Source organism: Hippoglossus stenolepis, chromosome 15, assembly GCF_022539355.2.
Source record: "Hippoglossus stenolepis isolate QCI-W04-F060 chromosome 15, HSTE1.2, whole genome shotgun sequence".
Taxonomy (NCBI): Eukaryota; Metazoa; Chordata; class Actinopteri; order Pleuronectiformes; family Pleuronectidae; genus Hippoglossus; species Hippoglossus stenolepis.
Window position 1 is genome coordinate 16,053,829 of NC_061497.1, and position 20,338 is coordinate 16,074,166.

Genomic DNA, 20,338 nt, shown 5'->3' on the forward strand with positions numbered 1-20,338 from the left:
CCCACAGCTCCTCTGCTGTTTAACATGCATCATCCCATCTGTTTCCATTCATAGACTGTATATAAAGATGGGCGACGCATGTCCACTTCTTCCCACTATCCAGAAACGAAGCGGAAATGTCCGAGTGCCGCCATGTTGCGGATTTGGAACCAGAGTCTGAACACTTGAAAACATCAGTGTGTTAAGAACTAGCTAAAATGACAGAAACCACATTTGAGAGAATATATTTGACGTGTACTTAGTTTGACTAATTGTCCCTTCCACTACCAAGGAGGATGACCTATGACCTATACTGCAGCCGGCCACCAGGTAGCGATCAAGATGCTTTGGCTTCAATTTTGCATAGCTGTCATGACATACATATTTATATACAGAATATGTTTCCACTCATTTAAGTTGTAGTACTGCAAAGTGGAGGAAGAGATGTTTACAGAAAGTGGACTTTTCACCTTTTTTACAAAATGATATTAAAAGGTATTGCACCATTTTTATATATGGGCTCAAATTTACTATATGGAAATATGTGTTAAAACATATTCAGTTTGCTACAGAAATAAACAGATTGGGCATCTTATCTGCATCTAACCAGCTTCTAATAGCCGAGATATCCTCGAACTGTCAGAGCAATACAACAGTGCATGAGAGGAGAGGGAGAGGGAGAGGAGAGGAGAGGAGTTGGGAGTGTTTGGTTTTCCTAAGGGAAACACTGTCCTCTTGTGGTAAACGTTTTGAGATGGGAGATTGTATAGACCATAGGCCCTGTTGAATGTCAAGAGATTTATTTGTTTGGCAGAGTGACTGACTTTGGACTATAAAAAAAATATGATTTATGTATCAGTCAAAGACAAACCAAGATTTAAGGCTGTCTTGATGCACCAGCTCCTTTCATCAAATAGTAGAGAAAAAATAATTTGTAAGACAAGAAAAGAAAAGATAAGGACGTGAGGATATTGTACATTTTTCATACTGCCAGTAAATCGAATGAAATCACCAAAACCAACAATAAATGAATCATGAACAAATATTGTATGTGCAGCCAAAGCATGAAATATATCTTATTCCTTCAAACAACATCTGATTTGTACCAGACACATCACTGAGCCACACTGGGTGACAAGTTCTCTTATCAAGATGAACGAACACACACACACACACACACACACACACACACACACACACACACACACACACACACACACACACACAAGGCTGAGTGATTATATCTTCATAGTTTCTATATAATGTTGAAACCATATTAGAACAATTGACAGTAAGAAACAAGAAATGAATCATCACATGCTTAAAAGAACGTTACTTTCAATTGTCATCATTTCTAAAAACATTACATTTCGAGAAAATTACATTAAAATCCCTTTAAATTGTGATTAGTTGTTCATTAGAATATTTCCACATATATGTATGAATAATATATTGATATCTAATATATCAAGGGAAGTAAAACAGCACAAATGCAACAGTGGGTGAAATGTACCTCAGCACGATGTCTTCGTCTTCTTCGTCTTCTTCTTCTTCTTCTTCTTCTTCTTCTTCTTCTTCTGTCCATCAGGATGACAACACGAACCACCTCCATTAGGGGCATTAAACAAGTTATGTGCGTAAATTGACATCCGCTCCATGTGTGGAAAACTCACTTAACTCAAACGAATGGTGAATACCGATCTATGCGTTTATGTTCTATGTCCCGGAAGTCCGCAGTCGTTACCGGATACGTCGTGTTCCCCACAGCGGGAAAAGTAGTTTCACTTCAGAGCTGAAAAACACGCAGGACGTGAGGTGAGTTAATTCCACACACACACGTGGAGACTGTTGTTACTGAACACACTCACTGTGTGTGTGTAACGCTGCAGTGTAGCATGGAGGCTAAACGTGTGTTAGCTAGGCTGCTGCTAGCATGAGGTGTGTGTATCATTAGACTCAGGCTAACTACACGCTGTTTATGTACTGACTTAACTTAACTTAGCTTGAAACTCAGAGAACCAACAGACACACTGAGCTCTGTCACTCAGGCAGGTGTGTTGTCACATCCAGAGTTCAGCTAATGTCCATTATTTATGTTCTCTGTTAACTTCATGTTTCTGGGTTGAAGGACTGTCAAACCCAGCCCAACAGCCAATCAAAACCAGCCTAAACCCAGCCCAACAGCCAATCAAAACCAGACTAAACCCAGCCCAACAGCCAATCAAAACCAGCCTAAACCCAACAGCCAATCATAACCAGCCTAAACCCATCCCAACAGCCAGTCAAAACCAGCCTGAAACCCAGCCCAACAACCCATCAAAACCAGCCTAAACCCATCCCAACAGCCAATCATAACCAACCTAAAAACAGCCCAACAACCAATCAAAACCAGCCTGAACCCAGCCAATCATAACCAGTCTAAAATCAGCCCAACAACCAATCAAAACCAGCCTAAACCCAGCCCAACAGCCTATCATAACCAGCCTAATCCCAGCCAATTATAACCAGTCTAAAAACAGCCCAACAGCCAATCATAACCAGCCTGAACCCAGTCTATCATAACCAGCCTAAAATCAGCTCAATCCCAAAACTCAAAATGTACCATATTTTGACATAAAATAATAATGATTACTTTATTTTGATAGCCCTTATCTGAACACGGTTACAAAGTGCTTCGCAAAATACACAAAACAAATGAATTCAATTTAAAAGGTAATTTATAAGTGCTAAATCATAACGTATCTTTTCAATGACAGCACAGGGGAAAGTATGTGTTTCTTTTTATATTGTTCTTTTAACAATGGTCTTCCACTGTTGCAATACTGCAGACCGTCCTGTTATCATCACTGATGTTCATCAACTTCTTTCTCTCTCTTTCGCCTCTCAGAGAGCAAACATGTCAAAGATAGACAAGATGAGCATCCTGGGGGTGAGGAGCTTTGGGATCGAGGACAAAGACAAACAATTAATATCGTTCTTCACTCCTCTGACTGTGCTGGTTGGACCCAATGGAGCGGGGAAAACGGTACGAGAACGTGTCTTGAGAGCAAAGGTTGACTCTGAAGCGTGACCTGCGGTGACTGAACAAGAAAGTTGAGAGATAACACGCATTAGGCTGCCTGGACTGATGTTCAGTTTTCTTTCCTTCTTTTTCTGAAAGTAGCCGCAGACAAAAGTTGGAATAATGTCTTTTAGGTCCTTGTATAATGTCACCCTTTTTGGTTTTCAGACTATTATTGAGTGCCTTAAGTATGCAACATCTGGTGAACTTCCCCCTGGATCTAAAGGAGGGGCTTTTGTTCATGATCCTAAGGTGAGCACTCTCTCCTTATTATTAGAGATGCCAGTTTATCTAAATACTAATATGGATTTAAGAACTGCCTGGAACTATTTAATCTACCAGAGCTTTATATTTCGGTCTCTGTCACATGAGAACTACACATGCTATCCTTGTTAAAGTTACTGTCTCCTGTGTGTACTGAATGACAGGATGCCCATGAGACAGATGTGCGAGCACAGATTCGCCTCTTATTCTCGGATGTTAATGGAGAGAAAGTGAGCATCCACCGCTCCATGTCGTGCACTCAGAAGGCGAAGAACTACTCCTTCAAAAGCTTAGAGCAAGTCATCACCAGAACGAAGTAGGTCACACGCTCAACTTTCTGTCTCTGATTAATATTGAAAAACAAACAAGTGATTCTGAAGAGCAATGAAGATTATATGACTGACATGTCCCCATTATCATCATTCATCCAGAGACGGTGAGAAGGTGAGCATGTCGTCTAAGTGCGGTGAACTGGACCGGGAGATGATTTCCGCCCTGGGTGTGTCAAAGTCTGTGCTGAATAATGTCATCTTCTGTCACCAAGAAGAGTCTAACTGGCCGCTTTGCGAGGGAAAGGCACTCAAAGAAAAGTTTGACTCTATCTTCGCTGCGACAAAGTAAAGCCAACTCATTCTTCCATGTTTGTCTATTTTTCCTTATAATAGCTAAAGTGAATCTAAAGCAAACGTGCCAAAGTAAAAGTATCAACCTGCATGCATGCAGATATGCATTAATGTACTTTCCTCTTGTTCCCAGGTATATCAAAGCTCTGGAGACCATGCGTCAGCTGCGTCTAGCACAGAACCACACGGTCAAGGAGTGTGAGGTCGAGCTGCGCTACCTGAAGCAGAACAAGGAGAAGGCCGCGCAGATAAGAGAGACCATGGACACCAAGGAGGCTCAGCTGATGGCCTCTAAAGACAGCGTAGAGAAGATAGAGAGCAAGATAGATCCACTTGAGGTGGGTGTGTGTTGAACTTTATGCGTGTGTTGTGTGCAAACATTTTCGGCACTAAAAGTAACGAGATGATGTTTTTTTAAATGTTTTGAATTACTTCATACAAAGTGCCATAAACGAAAAAAAACGAAATCAAGTTAACATTGGTGAGGTCAACCTTAACCTTCTAAACAGCAACAACTCTCCCAGGTACATTTGAGTCCAGATACCTGGCAGGAGGGTTGTCTCAGTGTCTGCCGTTCCTCCATGTGATCATCTTTTGCACGATTCTGAACATAAGTCTTTAGGACTCTGGCTGTATGTACGCTGTCATGCTGCAGAATGAATCTATGACCTGTCAGTTTCCTTCCTGATGGTATTGTGTGATGATTAAGAATCAAGCCATCTAAAGTACCTCAAACCTATTCTCAGTACTGTCTATATTTAAAGACAGAGCCAATAGAACATTGTGTTTTTTTTAATTTGACAAAAAGAAAAACGTTTTAGACATTTGACAACAAAGATTCGAATCCGTGTGATCTTTGCCCATTAAGTGAATATGATTTAGCAATCACTGCATCTTAATAAGAATGAGAGTATGCCGTGCGGTACACTAGGTGGTGGGCAGGACTAAAGTGTAACAGTACCTTTTGTCATCATTATCAGAATCGAGTGATCGACATTGACACGAAATTGGGGAAAGTGATGAAGCTGGACAACGACATCAAGGCTTTAGAGAGCAGGAAGAAACAAATGGAGGAGGACAACAAGGAGCTGGAGGAGACAATGGAACAGGTAACAGAATCAGATGTAATATATATCTATATATGTATGTACATCTAAACAAGCACTGTGTTTATTTGTATTAGTTAAACAATGTTAAATTTTAATTTGATGGAAAGCTTGAATTTGTGTATTAGATCAGAAATAAACTCAACACTGCTTCTGCCAGCAGAATCACTGCTCACCTCTCCACTGACTGTAGAGGGTTAAAATGTCTTGGGGAAACCTGACAAGCGTGTATGACGAATGTGTGAAGATGAGGTTGAAAACTCAAGTTCACTCAAATCAAGTCTCTCTGCCTGAGGGCTTAGTGAACCGAACACCTGCTAAACAGTGCTCCAGACTCCGATCAGTTTGACGTGTTATAACCATAAATGGGAAACTAAGAGAAAAACTGCAGATGGTGAATGAGGTTGTTTCAATTTTGTAATGGCCACCCAGTTCATCATCGGCCTGTAATATCACAAAATGTGTTTTTAGACCGATGGATGTTTCCGCTCCTGATCCTCCCGTGCCAGTTCAATCCTGTTTTCCTCTGTGTCAGTCAAACTCAAACTCATCTCCTGTTTGTTTACTGTAGATGCACGAATACCACAAACATAATGCATTAATGATATAACAGTCTTGATTTGTCTTAATGATTTTATCCAGATCCTATTTAAATATCTGTTGGTGCATATAATTTAATAACGCAAGGCCCCCTTGTGAAGTACGACCTCTGGCCCTGACAATTCTCTAAGCTGTACTCGATGTGCTTCAGAGCCGCTCTAAGCTAGTGAACTGTGTATGCGGCAGGTGTTTCAAGGCTCAGACGAGCAGCTGCAGGAGACTTATCAGAACCACCAGAGGACGGTGAAGGAGAAGGAGCGGCGGCTGACAGACTGCCAGAAGGAGCTGGAGAGAGCTGGCCGAGAGTGCCAGCGACTAAACCGAATCAAGGCTGATCTCCTGGTAGAACAAGGTACACACATATGGACACGTTTAACAGTCTGTGCGACGGTGCCAACTCAAGCCCACACGTGTATATTTTAATTAAAAAATTATTCTGATAGACAGAAGGATGAATTCGCTGCTGAAATCCTTCCTCTCCTCTCCCAGGTCGTCTTCAGCTGGAGGCTGACCGGCACACTCAGAACATCAGGAACCGTGACACTCAGGTGAGGGGAAAAAATAAATACTTCCACACACCTGTACTGCAGCACGGCACATATCTTTGTTGTTTGCTTGGAAGGTGTTCAGGCTTATGTTCCCACTGAAGTTAAATGCACTTCTTAGAAGTCACCTTGGACAAAACTCTCTACTGTAATAAAGAGTATATTTTTGATATTATTGCCACTCCTATCTCTGCCACAGGTTCGCTCTTTGGCGTCCTATCTGGAAATGGAGGGATACGACCGACCGCCCTTCACAACTCTTCAGCTTGAGAGTTTTCACCGTCAGGCCACTCAGAGATTGGAGCAGGAAAAAGAGACAGCCAGTCAGGTTTTGGTAAGAAAGTCATTGTTTGATGTCACCACTTCTTGTCAACATGCTGTTTATAGAATTGTATACCACAAACAGGATTTACAGCTAATATAATGTTATGATTAAATTAATATTGTGGATAAGATAAAGTCACAATAGGCGATAGCGTGTTTTTATGTTTCCAAGCTTATATTGAATGCTTCCAAACAGCAGTGTTATTTACAGTCAAGTCATTCAGATGATGACTTAAAGTGCTACTCCTGATTGCATTGCCTGATTTCTACTCACTTTTACCACTTAGGCGGACCTGCAAGAAAAAGAGCAGCAGAAGCAACAGTCCATTGATGAAATAAGGGACAAGAAGACTGGCCTGGAGAGAACGGTGGAGCTGAAGAGGGACCTGCAGGGAAAGAAGCAGCAGGAACTGAGGAACATCCGAGCAGAGCTGCAGAGGCTGGAGGGTTCGTCCACTCGGCTGCAAGTACTGGAGAATGAATTGGCTAAAGCAGTGAGTATACAAACAATGGATATGACAAGTTAGTCTGCTTTAAGTCACTTCCACGACCCGTCTCTTTTCAGACCGACGGATCAGTCTGAAAAGAGAAATGATCTGTTATATGTACATAACTGTGAGCTTTTTATAAGCTTTTACGGAACATTGTTGGAGTATTTGTATTTTCTTTTAACAATATTTCTCTCACAAAATGCTTTGATATATTTGATCTGTGATATACAAGTCGTACATAAGATATAGTATCTATTCATCGTTAAAGTGTGGGTGTGTGTGTGTGTCTTTTCCTCCTCAGGAGCGTGAGCTGCAGAGCTCCATGCAGAGCTCCAACGTCGAGGAGCTCAAGGTCGAGGTTGTGGAGCTCCAGAGAGAAAAGGCCGAGCTTGATCGCACACAGAGACGGCTCGACCAAGAAATGGAGACGCTCAACACACACACCTCAACGCGCACGCAAATGGAGATGCTGAAAAAAGACAAGGTAATGTGTAAACGATGGTGCAGATGATTCATCTCATGCCTGTTCTTAGATTGGAGCAGGAAACAGTAAATGATACAGAACATCAGAAACACAAACCACTCTTTTATATGTTCCTCTCTCTGCATATTACCCGTGGTAAATATTACGTGACCCTCTGTGGCAATTTAACCTTGTTTGTTCATCTTCTCTCTCTGTATTTCTCTTCTCCTTCTTCACCTTTCTCCTTCTTTCCTATTGGCTTCTGTCATCATTCCTTTCCCCGCTGGCTCTCCTCTTTTCTCTCCTCGTTCTTTCAGACAGAAAAGGAGGACCAGGTACGTAAGATCAAGTCTCGTCACAGCGAGGATCTGGTGTCGCTGCTGGGTCACTTTCCCAACAAGAAGGAGCTGGAAGACTGGATCTATACCAAGTCGAAAGAAATCAACAGCACCAGGGACAGACTCGCCAAAATGAAGTGAGATTTATCTGCACAACAAAAATAAAATCCTTCAAAATGATCTCTCTATAACACTGTGGTATTCCTCAGCAAGGACCTGGCATCAAGTGAGCAGAATAAAAGTCACATTGCTTCTGAGCTGCGTAAGAAGGAGCAGCAGTTATCCAGCGATGAAGAGAAGTTCTTCAACGTGTGTGGCAGTCAGGATCTGGAGCAGGACCTGGGCAAACTGCAGGATGATCTGGAGAAGATATCCAAGCAAAGAGGTGAATGGTTCAACAATAAAATAGAAGGATGTGGTGTGGAGGCCGGGAATTCTTGGTTTCTGAGCTGATGACATTTGGTCGTCCCAGACAATTCCAGATTTTGTTATTGCTTCCCTGCAGTAAACATTTTGTTAAAATTCTAGTGACGAATACTTTATTTTATCATGAATAAAAAGAAAAGATGTAGTGCCCATAGCATGCACACTACTCTTTGCTAAACATCGCACAATGCAATGCTTGACATTTGTTAGTGTGAATTACATTTATGTGACACTACATCTGATTGTGTAACATTGCAGACACCACCAGAATCCTATTTTATCCTTAAATTGACATTGATATTGTATCATGTAAAACAACCAAGGGGCTGACATGTTGCCATATGGTTTGTCTTGAATTTTAGTAGTAGCCATAGTCATAGAATAGATACAAAGTATATGTTATATATATATATTTTCCCCTGTTGTCTTTGTATAGCCATGCTAGCTGGGGCCACAGCGGTGTACACCCAGTTCATCAGCCAGCTGACAGAAGAGACGGAGCCCTGCTGTCCTGTGTGCCAGCGGACGTTCCCATCAGAGCCCGATCTGCAGGAGGTTATCAGTGACATGCAGTCCAAATTACGCCTGGTGCCAGACAAGCTGAAAAACACCGAGCAGGACCTGAAGAGGAAGGAGAGGAAGAAGGATGAGATGATGTCTCTCAGGCCTGTCAGGTAAAGTGTAACAAGTGCACGAGGACAGTCAGACAAATGCTGTAATTTGTGCAGTCATTAGGGATGGTTTATTAGAAAAGGTAAAAAATGTTCAATTCAATAATTTATTTTTAAAAAAAAACCTCAGCTGAGGAGTAAGCTTTTTTTTCTCCACTAGATGGAGCTACATTCTCATATTACTGAGGATTATATCCTTGGATCGCTTTGCTTTCTTTTCATGACAAGAACAGAACTCTGCAGTTGGGGTGAATTTAACATTAATTAGGTCCCAAAACAGGCTCATGTTATTATCTTACTGTTATCTTTTTTCTAAAATAATTTCATATTAATTAATGAAACAAAAGGGAGACTTTCCACCATTGCTCTTATCACAGTGAATCCTTTACTCTCAATGCTTAAAGTATATTGTTTGTCTCTTTCCTTAACCCAGGCAGTCCATCGTACAGTTTCAGGAGAAGGAGTTGCCTGAGTTGAGAAACCGTCTGCAGACTGTGAACAGAGAAATCGAGAGGCTGAAGGGAGAAGTGGAGGAGCAGGAGACGCTGCGTGGTACCCTGATGTCGGAGGAGGAAACTGCCAAGGCCTGCCTGCAGGACATATCGCTCATGGACAGATACCTGGTACCATACTCCTGTCACAGTCTTTATTTACCCCCTCCATACAACTTGTTTACTCTGATCTTCAAATAAAAAATAATAAGATTGGCACTTGAGATGTGACACATCACTTCTAAGATATTAAAAAGTCCTGGAGATGTATGTACATCTCTCTTATACATGCCTCCATTCTGTCTTTCTCCACCTTATATTTATTTTATTTGTCTTTCCAGATTGACCTTAAAGGGGTGGAGAGGAATATAACTCAACATGGTGCCAAACTCCAGGGAGTAGACCTGACCAGGACCACCCAGCAAGTTAGTCGGGAGAAACAAGAAACTCAGCACAGGATAGACACCAGTAAGATGATATTACACAATTTTGGCATCACTGATGGTTGTTTATACTTGAATTGATAAGACACAGGCCCCTCACATGTGGCAAACCATGAAACCATGAAGTCAATTTAAACTTATCATGTTATCATAACCTCTGAATTAGTAAGAAGAACAAGACTCACTCAAACCTCTGAGTAGAACATCTGCACTGCTGTTAGACTGTTCAATAAGTCCTGGTCACAGAAGCCTTTGACTACACTTAGCACAAGTTTCTTTTAAAGGTCGCCTTAAATACAAGTCGCAACAACTATTAAACTCTCATTTATCCTGCAACATCATTGGCTGCCTTCACATAAGGAGCATTGTATAATATGTTTTCTCTTGGCCCATTTGTTTCCCTGCAGCCTCCAGCAAGATGGAGCTGAAACGTAAACTGATCCAGGACCAGCAGGATCAGATTCAGACGCAGAAAAGTGCTGTGAATGAAACGAAAGCAGAGAAGCTCCAGCTGAGCAGCGATATGCAGAAGCAGCAGCAGCTGGAGGAGCAGTGTGTCGAGTTCACTACCGAGATAAAGGACTTAACCAGGGACATCAGGGTACTTCTTTGTTTCTTCGACTAAGAGGTTGATGTAAACTATAGGTGCTTTGGGATTCCTGCATTTTTACCCAAAAATGTACATGACTATTGGGTTGTAGTGATACTGCCATTTACATGTACACAGTAAAAATAATGCTGTGGTGCTGCTGGAGAAGAAAGTCTGCTATCTCTTAATAAGCCACACTGTCCCGTTCTCCTCTTTTTTTTTTTTTCCCCACCAGGAAGCAAAGGAGCAGCTCTGCCCTCTGTCTGCTGCTCTAGAGAAGCTGCAGCAGGAGAAGCAGGAGCTGGTGGAGCGCAAGAGGCAGAGGCAGGAAGAAGGGCAGGAGAAGGTGGACATATTCTTACTGTTATCTCTCTTAGTTTTGTCCTGTATTGGAAACTGCTGAAAGTCGACAAGAAATTGCTGCTTCAGTCACATAGGCCTGGGAAAGATTGTATTCTCCTTTGCTTGTTATCTCTTTTCGTCATGATCAGGTAATGATCGGCCTTTTCTGTAGGACATTTTTAACAGTAAAAATGTATTATTCTATTAATATATAAACCTGAGAAAGTCTTTGCACGGTTTATCAAACAGGTCACATTGTCTGTAATGAAGTAAGTCAAGGGTAAGGTATTCTAACTCTTTGTCACTGATAGATCAATGCCATTAAAGAGAGAGTGAAGGTGATCACCACCTTGGAAAGAGACATCACCAAATACGTTGACGGAGGCAAAAATGAATACAAAGAGGTAATATTCATTTGATATTCAGTGTCATTTTGTGAGGACATTAAATAAATACAGTCACCGTCTTCCATCCATGCCATCTTCATTTACCTTGAAACCCCAGTCTTCACTTTTCTTTTAATAACTTTGTCGTTGTTTCCTTTGATATTAGTTGTAAAGGCTCAGTTGTAATAGATTCAAATGAGCATTTAGTCGTTCAAGTCCAGGTATTGAACAGCTTTAATGACACTTGTTTTTGTCTCAGCAAAAAGAGTCTGAGCTTCAACAAACCGACACTCAGCTGCATGATGCTGAGAAGCAAAAAGAGAAGATCAGTAAGGAGATGGGAAACACCCGTCAGGACATAGACACTCAAAAGGTAGAGCCTCCGGAGTCATTTAAGTCCTGTGTCTTCTCCTCTACTTTTTAAATAAAGTTGTAAATCCAGTCCATGATTGTAGCCCAGTAGGTTTTTAACATTTTAATATGTCTTAGGTCCAGGAGCGCTGGCTGCAGGACAACCTCACCTTGAGGAAGCGTGTGGAGGAGCTGAAGGAAGTTGTGGCCAAATGTGAGACTCTTATGAAAGACATGGGCAGCATGCAGGTCCAGCAGCTCCGCCAGTAAGCGCACTACACCATTATCAATCATCTGTTAGTTCAAGGAACTTGATAGAGTGATTAAAGGGAACCACGCTACACAGAATACCTGTTCAAAACAACCTCAAATCTCTTTTACATCTGCACACTCACGCTTTGGGGGTTTGATCTTGGGCGATAATCCAGTAAATCATTGTCAGTCTTGTGGTAGAATTTATTCAGAATGTTTTCACCTCATCTCCCCTTTGTGCTTGTCCAGAGAAAGACGTGACGCAGAACGCAAACTGGAAGACTTGAAGAAGAACCGCAGTATTGCACTGGGTCGACAGAAAGGCTTTGAGGAGGAGATACTGCATTACAAGTGAGAAATATAGATATAGTTCTTCCAGGAAGTATTCAGAGCCCTTCACTTTTTTCTTATTTTGTCATGTTACAGACAAAAATGTCCCCTCATTAATATACACTTCAAAACCCTGAATGACAAATTATAAACAGAATTGGTTGCATATTCATTAAAAAGGAAAAGCTGAAATATCACATTGACATAAGTGTTCTTGCTGTGACATTTGTAAATTCGGCTCAGGTGCCTCTCTTTCTTATTATGATCATCTCTGAGACGTATATACACCTTGATTGGAGTCCACCTGTGGTGACATGATATTTAAGGCTGTAAATGGTCTAACACTATTCACTGCATATCAGATCATACACAAAGCTTTGAGGTTGAAAGAAGTGCCTGCAGAGCTCAGAGACAGGATTGTGTTGAGGCACAGATCTCTGATTGATCTGTCGGGCCTCAACTGTAGGTGCCATGTTTGTAGGAAACTGGGCACTGGGGCATGGTGGTACGGACAGATTCTTACCCAGGACCTCGGACTGGGCCAAAGCACACAGCTGAGACAATGCAGTGGCTTTGGGACAACTCTGTACTGTTAAGTGTCTGAATACTTCTGTCAGTTTATAAATTTAATAGATTTGTACAACATTTCTTAAATTCTGGTCTTGCTTTTACATTATAGGGTTTTTAGTTTAGATGGATGAGGGAAAAAACATAATTTCAACATGAGGCTGAAAAGAAGTGGTTGAGTCTGAATACTTTTTGAATGCATGTGCTGTTTGCTGTATTTAGTGTCACAGGCTGATTTAATGTGTCTTTGCACCTTGAGTGTTGAGAAGTTAAATTATTTACCCAGCGAGTTGACAAGTTGATTAATTAGAGAAGAACAAAAACTCTTTTATCTAAATGACTTTAACTTGCTCTTTGAATTGATCGCTTGCAGAAAAGAGCTGCGGGAGGATCAGTACGACAAAGCTGATGAGCGCTACAAAACCAAGATGATCGTAATGAGGACCACAGAGCTGGTCATTAAAGACCTGGATATCTACTACAAGGCCCTCGATCAGTAAGTGTAACACTAACTTGAACTTAAATGTGGTGAATTTGGGCCAAAATGTGTCGTCTGAAGTTACAAACGTTAATCAGTTACGAAGGAAGAAGGTTGAGAGGTTTGTGGAGGAAGACGTCGGAAACATTTACTTATCGTGGAGGAATGTATATGACACACATCTGAATGAATGATTTCAAGGTGAAACACAACATTTGCTGTACTGGAACCATATGTAAAAAGCTATAATGGCCCTCACTAAATCGTAAACTCCACTCATAGATCTCAGTTAGCTAAATATGCTTGTTTTTGGGGGGTTTTCTCATCGATATCCCTGAAGGATTCCCTGCGAAATTGGTAAAAATGTCCAAAAATATCCCTGATTCTTGCAGTGTTAAAGAAAGTGGGTCTGTCCCCTTGTCCAGATCCCGGTCCTAAATTTAAATGGGTCCCTTCTTGGCCCATGTCCCATCCCTCCACCAAGTTAATGAAAATGAGAAACAAGATCAAATAATGTATTCTTATATAATAGCATTAGTGACGGAGCAGAGCGCTCGTTAAAAAGCAACTTTCAAAAGGTAGGTTTGAAGTGTTTTCCAAAAGTTTGCTTAGTGCTAACAACAGTGGTGTTGATAAGATATATTGTAGTTTTGACTTCAGCATGAGTCCTCTTTTTCTTCCCCTTAAAGGTAGATCATCAAAACTACCACAAACTTTTAGATTGTCAGCTTAAAAGTCCTGAGTTTCAACAGTGATGTCAATTCCTGTGTTACTCAGGGGCATTGGGGATGTTCAGAGGCCTTTAAACTTGCAGAGACCTCCTGCACTGAGCAATCCTTTCTTGTGGTGAACTAATCTCCTGCACATTCGCCCACTGAAGGCAAAGCAGTGACAAGATATGTCGTAAATGAATTGCATGTTTTGTCAGTAGTTCTGTTTCCTGTGTGTAGGTGATCAAAGTCTTCTCAGACAGACACGTCACTAATCATGAATTTTAACTTCGACGAATCTCTGCTCATTATGAAATACATTATCAGGTATAGAGTGTTATATGTTATTGGCGTCCCATGTGTGTAGCTGTAGTAATAATACTAATAATCTTAGTTACAAGATGCTGTTCAAGTTACAAATGAACAATTGAAAGCAAACGGCAGGAAACAGTTAAGAAGCAAACAAGAAATAATGTAAAGGCAAGATGACTAAAGTCAAGTGTCAAATGATCCGAAAGTCAACAATAAAATCTTTTGAAAAATTCTAAAATTTATTTGAAGCAAGTAATAATGAGTGGGACTGAATGTTTTCTGTACATGTGATGTATTACCCTTCTTTAGCAATACTACAAATATCCATAATAACCCAAATAATGGATTATTTGCCTCTGCACCAAATTGAACTCACTCATAAGTATGATCGATTTATTTCAAGACCCAGGCTTTATTCCTGCGAAAATGTCCCTTTGTTTCGCATCCATGCCGAGATTTAATGACTTCTGTCTTGGCCCAAGTCTCATCCTTTTGCCGAGTTTCATGGAAATCCGTTCCATTATCGCGTAATCCTGCTGACAAGCAAACTAACAGACACGGGCAAAAACATAACCTCCGTGGCACAGGTGAAAATGTATGCTGGCAAACTGTTTTTATTGCTTTTTGGATAAGAGGATAAATGTGACAGGATGAAGAGTTTCAGTGAGAAAGTGTGAACTCAGATACCATCTGAGAAGGGAGCAGAATCATCACTTACCGATACTGTATGTGTGGTTTAGTGAAGGCATCAGTGTCAGCAGCGTTATCAAGATTAAAAGCAAACCTAAGCAGCTTTCCAGCAGACCAGATATCCAGGTCACAGTTTCTGTCTGAATACACCGAAGATGGTTTCATGGTTGTGATTTGAATAATATGAAAGTACCCTTTTGGTATTAATTCGATAACAAGTTGCTGTATGCAGATAAAAACCCTGAATATGTTATTGTCACGTATGCTTTACTTTTGCAAAAAATAGCTATAACTGATTGTGTGTGTGTTTTGTTATTCTTTTATAGTGGGCAGTGCACATTGATTTACAATGGTATTTTTAAGAAATTGTCATATTTATTTGTCAAATAAATGGCAGTAGTCAAAAATGGGATTTTTAAATAGAGTCAACAAAATCCAAGCACAATATACATTAACATGTAATAAATTTATATTTTTAAGATACTATAGCGACTTTCCAAAAATGGTAACAAAAAGGGCGATCCACGTATTTGATGTGGCAAAGAAAACAGTTTCAAGTTCAAGTGTTTGAATTGAAAGTATTTGAAACCTGCTACTATGTTACTGGACCTGGGTCAGAGGACACCCTGTAGGTTTCTAAACCAAATCTTCTCTGACTGTATCAGTCTGATGATCCGAGCTGGGAAGTAACAACAAAATTTACCTCATTTTCTTTTAGTAGATCATATTAGTTGAAGTAGTTTTTATGCAGCTTCACTTATACTCCATGATATGCTTTTATTTATGTATTTCTTTACATATCTCTTTTATTGCTAAGGCACGCTTAAGGAAAACGGGATCCACTTGATCCTCATCATCACCTTCTAAGCTCAGCAGAAGTATTCTTTTACACATGTGGTACATTAACAAATGGCACAGGCACACAGCCCAAAATACTGAAAGGCTGAAACTGGTTCATATTGGAAGTTGTCATTGGATCTCTGCTTCAGCCTGTGTGTTAACTGCTTTGAAAGCGTGACATCAATATGGACATTTCTGTAACACCTCACACCCTTGTGATTCTTTGTCTTTTTCTACTGTGAAAATATGACTTTTTAAGCAGCTCAGGCAGCTGCAGAGCACAGAAATCGTGCTGCGGTGAACTCTGTGCTGACACTGAACTGACAGAGCATTAAATAAAAATAAATAAAACACAAAAAGTCATGAAATCACCTCATCAGTAATACATTGTAATTCAAATTTAACTAAGTCATATTTCTTGATACCGTGGAGTCCAATACCCTTGTAATAGGAAGTCCTAAGCCATTACTTCCTCTCGATGTAATAGCAGTCGTGCAAATTAGATCAGATGGATGGATAAGGACTGCTCTGCTCCTTCTTTCTTCTCATCGTCTACATGATTCATTTGTGTTTTTGGAAACCACATGAGATTTTCTTGTTAATTTGCTTCTTGGTATGCAGGAAAGCAGCGTCCAGTTTGCATTGATGTATAGATATGTTATCATCGTCAAGTTTCAGTATAAGTTGTATTTAGTCACAAGAAGAAAATGCTATCTCTTTTATTTTGTAACTAAGTGATCAGAAAAGATTTGTTTGCACATTGTTGTATATTGTGCAAAACAAGAGTTTATACCAAATACTGAAATGCAACATTTGCACTTTTGTTTCACTGCACTATTTTCACTCTATTGCACCAGGACACATGATCATTTGATCAACACAAATTGTATTTTGTATATTTATTTGATACGGTCATTCATTACTGTTGGATAAAGTAATGGTAGAAGTATATAAACAAGTACAGACACAAAACAAAATGCCTTTTCATTTTGTGCACCATTGTGATGACTTGTTAATTTTCTTTTTCTATCATTCAAATGTTTTATTCTGTTTGATGTGCAATTTGAATATTTACAACACACAATCAGACACATTATTTATTTATTTATTTATGTGTTTTTATTTTTGTTTTCCTTAGAACAATCATGAAATTCCACAGTATGAAGATGGATGAGATCAACAAGATTATCAGAGACCTATGGCGCAGCACCTACAGGGGTCAAGGTGCATCTTACTTATAGCAATTATTTGTATATACATTGCCCCCCCCCCTGTCAAAGTGTCACCATTCCGTCTTGTCCTCCAGATATCGAGTACGTGGAGATCCGGTCTGATGTGGATGAGAACTCATCTGCTTTAGTGAAGCGGAGGGTTTACAACTACAGAGTAGTGATGGTGAAAGGAGACACAGCTTTGGATATGAGAGGACGCTGCAGTGCTGGTCAAAAGGTGCCATATTAATATTGTGTAATAAAATTGCAGTTTTTCCCAGTAAATATATATTGTAATCCCCCCCCGTGTGTGTGTGTTTAGGTGTTGGCGTCCTTGATCATCCGTTTAGCTCTAGCAGAGACCTTTTGTCTAAACTGTGGGATCCTGGCTCTGGATGAGCCCACCACCAACCTGGACCGGGAGAACATCGAGTCACTGGCACACGCCCTCGTAGAGTCAGTACACACACACACACACACACACACACACACACACACACACACACACACACACACACACACACACACACACACACACACACACACACACACACACACACACACACACACACACACACACACACACACACACACACACACAGAGTACCTCTTATTTCACATGATTATTAACTTTGACATATCCACATGCCATAACCCAAAGTCTTATCTAAAACCTAAAACCAATTTTTTGGTGAACTATCCCTTTAAATTCAATCAAGATGCACCAAATTTCATACACTCATAGAAATCATTTCATGACTATATGCCAGATTTTTTTTCATGAAGACTCATGGAACACTCTTGGGGAAAATGTAAAAAAAACACACACAATATTAAAGAAAGTGACAAAAAAACTCATTCTGGATCAGCCCCTTTGTCCAGATCCACGCCAAAATGTAATGGGTTATGTCTTCAGAGAGACCAGTGTGTCCAGTCGTGGCTTCACGTAGCTCTGCACCAATAAATTAGACATGAACAAGGAACGCTGACAGAGTGCTGTCTTCTTTCTGAACATGGCCTTGTTCCTCTGTGGATATTACATGAGCAGGTGATGTTACGGGAACAGCGTGAATTTCATATCTCTTCATCTCCTCTTGGTCGCTTTCCCCAGAATCATCAAGAGTCGCTCTCGCCAGCGCAACTTCCAGCTGCTGATCATCACCCACGACGAGGACTTTGTGGAGCTGCTGGGGCGATCCAGCTACATTGAACACTTCTACCGCATCCGCAAGAACCAGGACCAGAACTCTGAAATCACAAAGTGCAGCATCACCTCCCTCTCCACGTATCTCCACTGAGCAGAAACCTGACTCTTTCAACGCAGCTGGAAACGCACAGTAATCCTTCATCACAGGGTTCATGTTCATTTCATGGAGTTCATTTCAGCCAGGGCTGTTGAAGTTTTGAGTCACTCCCTCCTTAATTAACTAGAAAGTGAATTGTTCTTCAAAATATTTAAACTCCACAAACAAAAGACACTGACAAAATATCCATAGTACAATGTGTAAGATTTTTAATCACAACTTTTTTTTTTTTATTATTCCTTTACTTCACATAAAGGCCATTCTCCTGCAACTATTTAGATTCAAGAAGCATACAGTGTTTATAATGTTCCTTTTTTATGTCAGTGTCAAGAATATTACATCCTCCTTTTCACTGAAAATGTAAAGGGTTCAATTCTTACAAAAATCCGATAAATCCACTTCCTGTGTCTCTTTGTTCTGTGCTCCTTCAGATGATGCTAATCAAAAATAAACTGACACTGAAAGTTAAACTCCTGTGATGGTAATGATACTAAAAGATACCCTGAGTCATTCAGCTGTCTAAAAGCTGGAGTGTGTGTAAATCTGGTCATAAATTCTGATGATGTTTAAAACTTCACAGCAATGTTGCAGTTTCCATTTATATTTCCATGTTTGTCACTTTGTGAGCTTCACCGGGTTCTGTCATAAAATTTCTTGGGAAGGACATTAGCTGGTTTATACGTTGCTGTCATTTTTTTTCACATCGACACTTCAGAGAAAAGTAGATGAAGTTGCTCATAAACCACAAAATCTTATCTCACTGCATGTCTTTGTGAGGGAAAGCACACGTTAGCGAAGGCGGGGGCAAAAGCAAGTATAAATCTTAGGTCTGCAGTCGAGACCTCAGAATGAGCTGCAAGTCTGACAACAGATCCATCGCTTCAAGGGCTTCTTCAAACAGTTCTCTCCCGACGTCGACAGCCAACAAGCGAGTATCATGAAGATGACAATGGTTCTGCTGGTGGCCACTGTGGCCCTGCTGGTCAGCGTGGATGCTGCTGCCTTGGACATGTCAAAGGGCGACAACCGCAATAAAATAATTGATTTGACTGACCAGTTTAATGAATCTTCCTTTAAGGTAAGAGCCTAACTGTTTTATCGCATAATAATGCATTATTTAAGAATTCGATCAGAAAAAAGTTGATAACCTGAAACTTTTTTCTGCTTCATGCAACAGGAAGAGTTTGTGGCTGATGTGACACCACTGGCTGGCGAATGTGGGGTGAGCACTGTTTTGTCTAGTTCAAATGCGGTGACTTATGTAGCTGTTGAAGTCATGTCAGGAACTAACGAGCACAAATTGCAATGAAAATTGCAGCGTTCATTCTGCATAATTGGACGTGTGCCAGTTTTTGGGGGTTTTGTTTACTAATATTTATCTTTTCTTCCGTACAGAGCAAGTTCTTCTGCAAAGTGACTGATATCCTGGATAACAACAAAACCTTCAGCACCTGGCCTGAAAAGAAAGCGCTTGTGGAAAACTTAAAGATGTATAACAAGCAAGAAAGGGTAAGAATTCCCTCTGGTGTCTCATTTTCCAAATCAGATGTTCACGTCTGCTCTTCAGAGGTTTAAAGTGCCACACTCGACCTTTTCAGACCAAGCAAATGCAGTGTCACTTGAGAAATATTGATGAAAGGTGGTGCACTACCTAAACCCAGTTGATTTCTTGTCTTTTTCAGGTGAACTGTACAGAGATGCTGAAGGACGTGCAATCAAATGGTGTCAAAATTCAAATGGTCTCTCTGATGGAACACCTCAAGCGCTGTATGAGAAAAAAGAATTGGACCAAAAAGAGCAAACCTTGAAGTCGTCCCAGACACCAACTGTCCGACAGGGAAGCACCTGGAAGAAAAAATAGAGGCATTCAGGCGTGTGTCTTCATCTTCTTCTTTCCCTCGAAGAGACGTAATTTATTTTCATATTTGAAAGGTTGACATTTACAATGACAGACCAAATCATTAGGGGATATGAGTAAAGGCTTTGGATAAGTTATTTTGTTTTGGGGTTTTTTCCGCAAATTATCTAGGAACAAGTATTATCTTCAAGATAATAGTAAAACCTGCATATTTATTTTTTATTGTATTTAGTATAACTTATAAGTTAAGGCTGTTTCACATATTTGAATGATATATATATCTTAATATATTT

The 20,338-nt window shown here is 40.4% G+C and overlaps 1 protein-coding gene across 1 annotated transcript; it reads left to right on the forward strand.

The window, feature by feature from the left end:
• Positions 1 to 1,641: 1,641 nt before the first annotated feature.
• rad50 (RAD50 homolog, double strand break repair protein) lies at positions 1,642 to 18,764 on the forward strand. Its single transcript, XM_035179140.2, has 28 exons — positions 1,642 to 1,794; positions 2,867 to 3,004; positions 3,209 to 3,292; positions 3,469 to 3,620; positions 3,736 to 3,921; positions 4,061 to 4,265; positions 4,908 to 5,036; positions 5,820 to 5,985; positions 6,123 to 6,181; positions 6,378 to 6,512; positions 6,790 to 6,996; positions 7,295 to 7,477; positions 7,774 to 7,931; positions 8,004 to 8,179; positions 8,657 to 8,894; positions 9,325 to 9,514; positions 9,724 to 9,850; positions 10,233 to 10,426; positions 10,650 to 10,760; positions 11,068 to 11,160; positions 11,402 to 11,515; positions 11,632 to 11,759; positions 11,995 to 12,096; positions 13,016 to 13,138; positions 16,811 to 16,896; positions 16,979 to 17,121; positions 17,206 to 17,339; positions 17,995 to 18,764. Exons 2-28 carry the CDS (start codon positions 2,876 to 2,878, stop codon positions 18,179 to 18,181), a joined length of 3,939 nt encoding a protein of 1,312 aa, XP_035035031.1. The 5' UTR covers positions 1,642 to 1,794; positions 2,867 to 2,875; the 3' UTR covers positions 18,182 to 18,764.
• The last annotated feature ends 1,574 nt before the right edge of the window (positions 18,765 to 20,338 follow it).

Coding starts and splice junctions, on each gene's coding strand:
- rad50 (XM_035179140.2), top strand. CDS start 2,876: ATGTCAAAGATAGACAAGATGAGCATCCTGGGGGTGAGGAGCTTTGGG. Junction 8,180..8,656: donor GAAGATATCCAAGCAAAGAG/GTGAATGGTTCA, acceptor GTCTTTGTATAG/CCATGCTAGCTGGGGCCACA. Junction 17,340..17,994: donor CTGGCACACGCCCTCGTAGA/GTCAGTACACAC, acceptor CGCTTTCCCCAG/AATCATCAAGAGTCGCTCTC.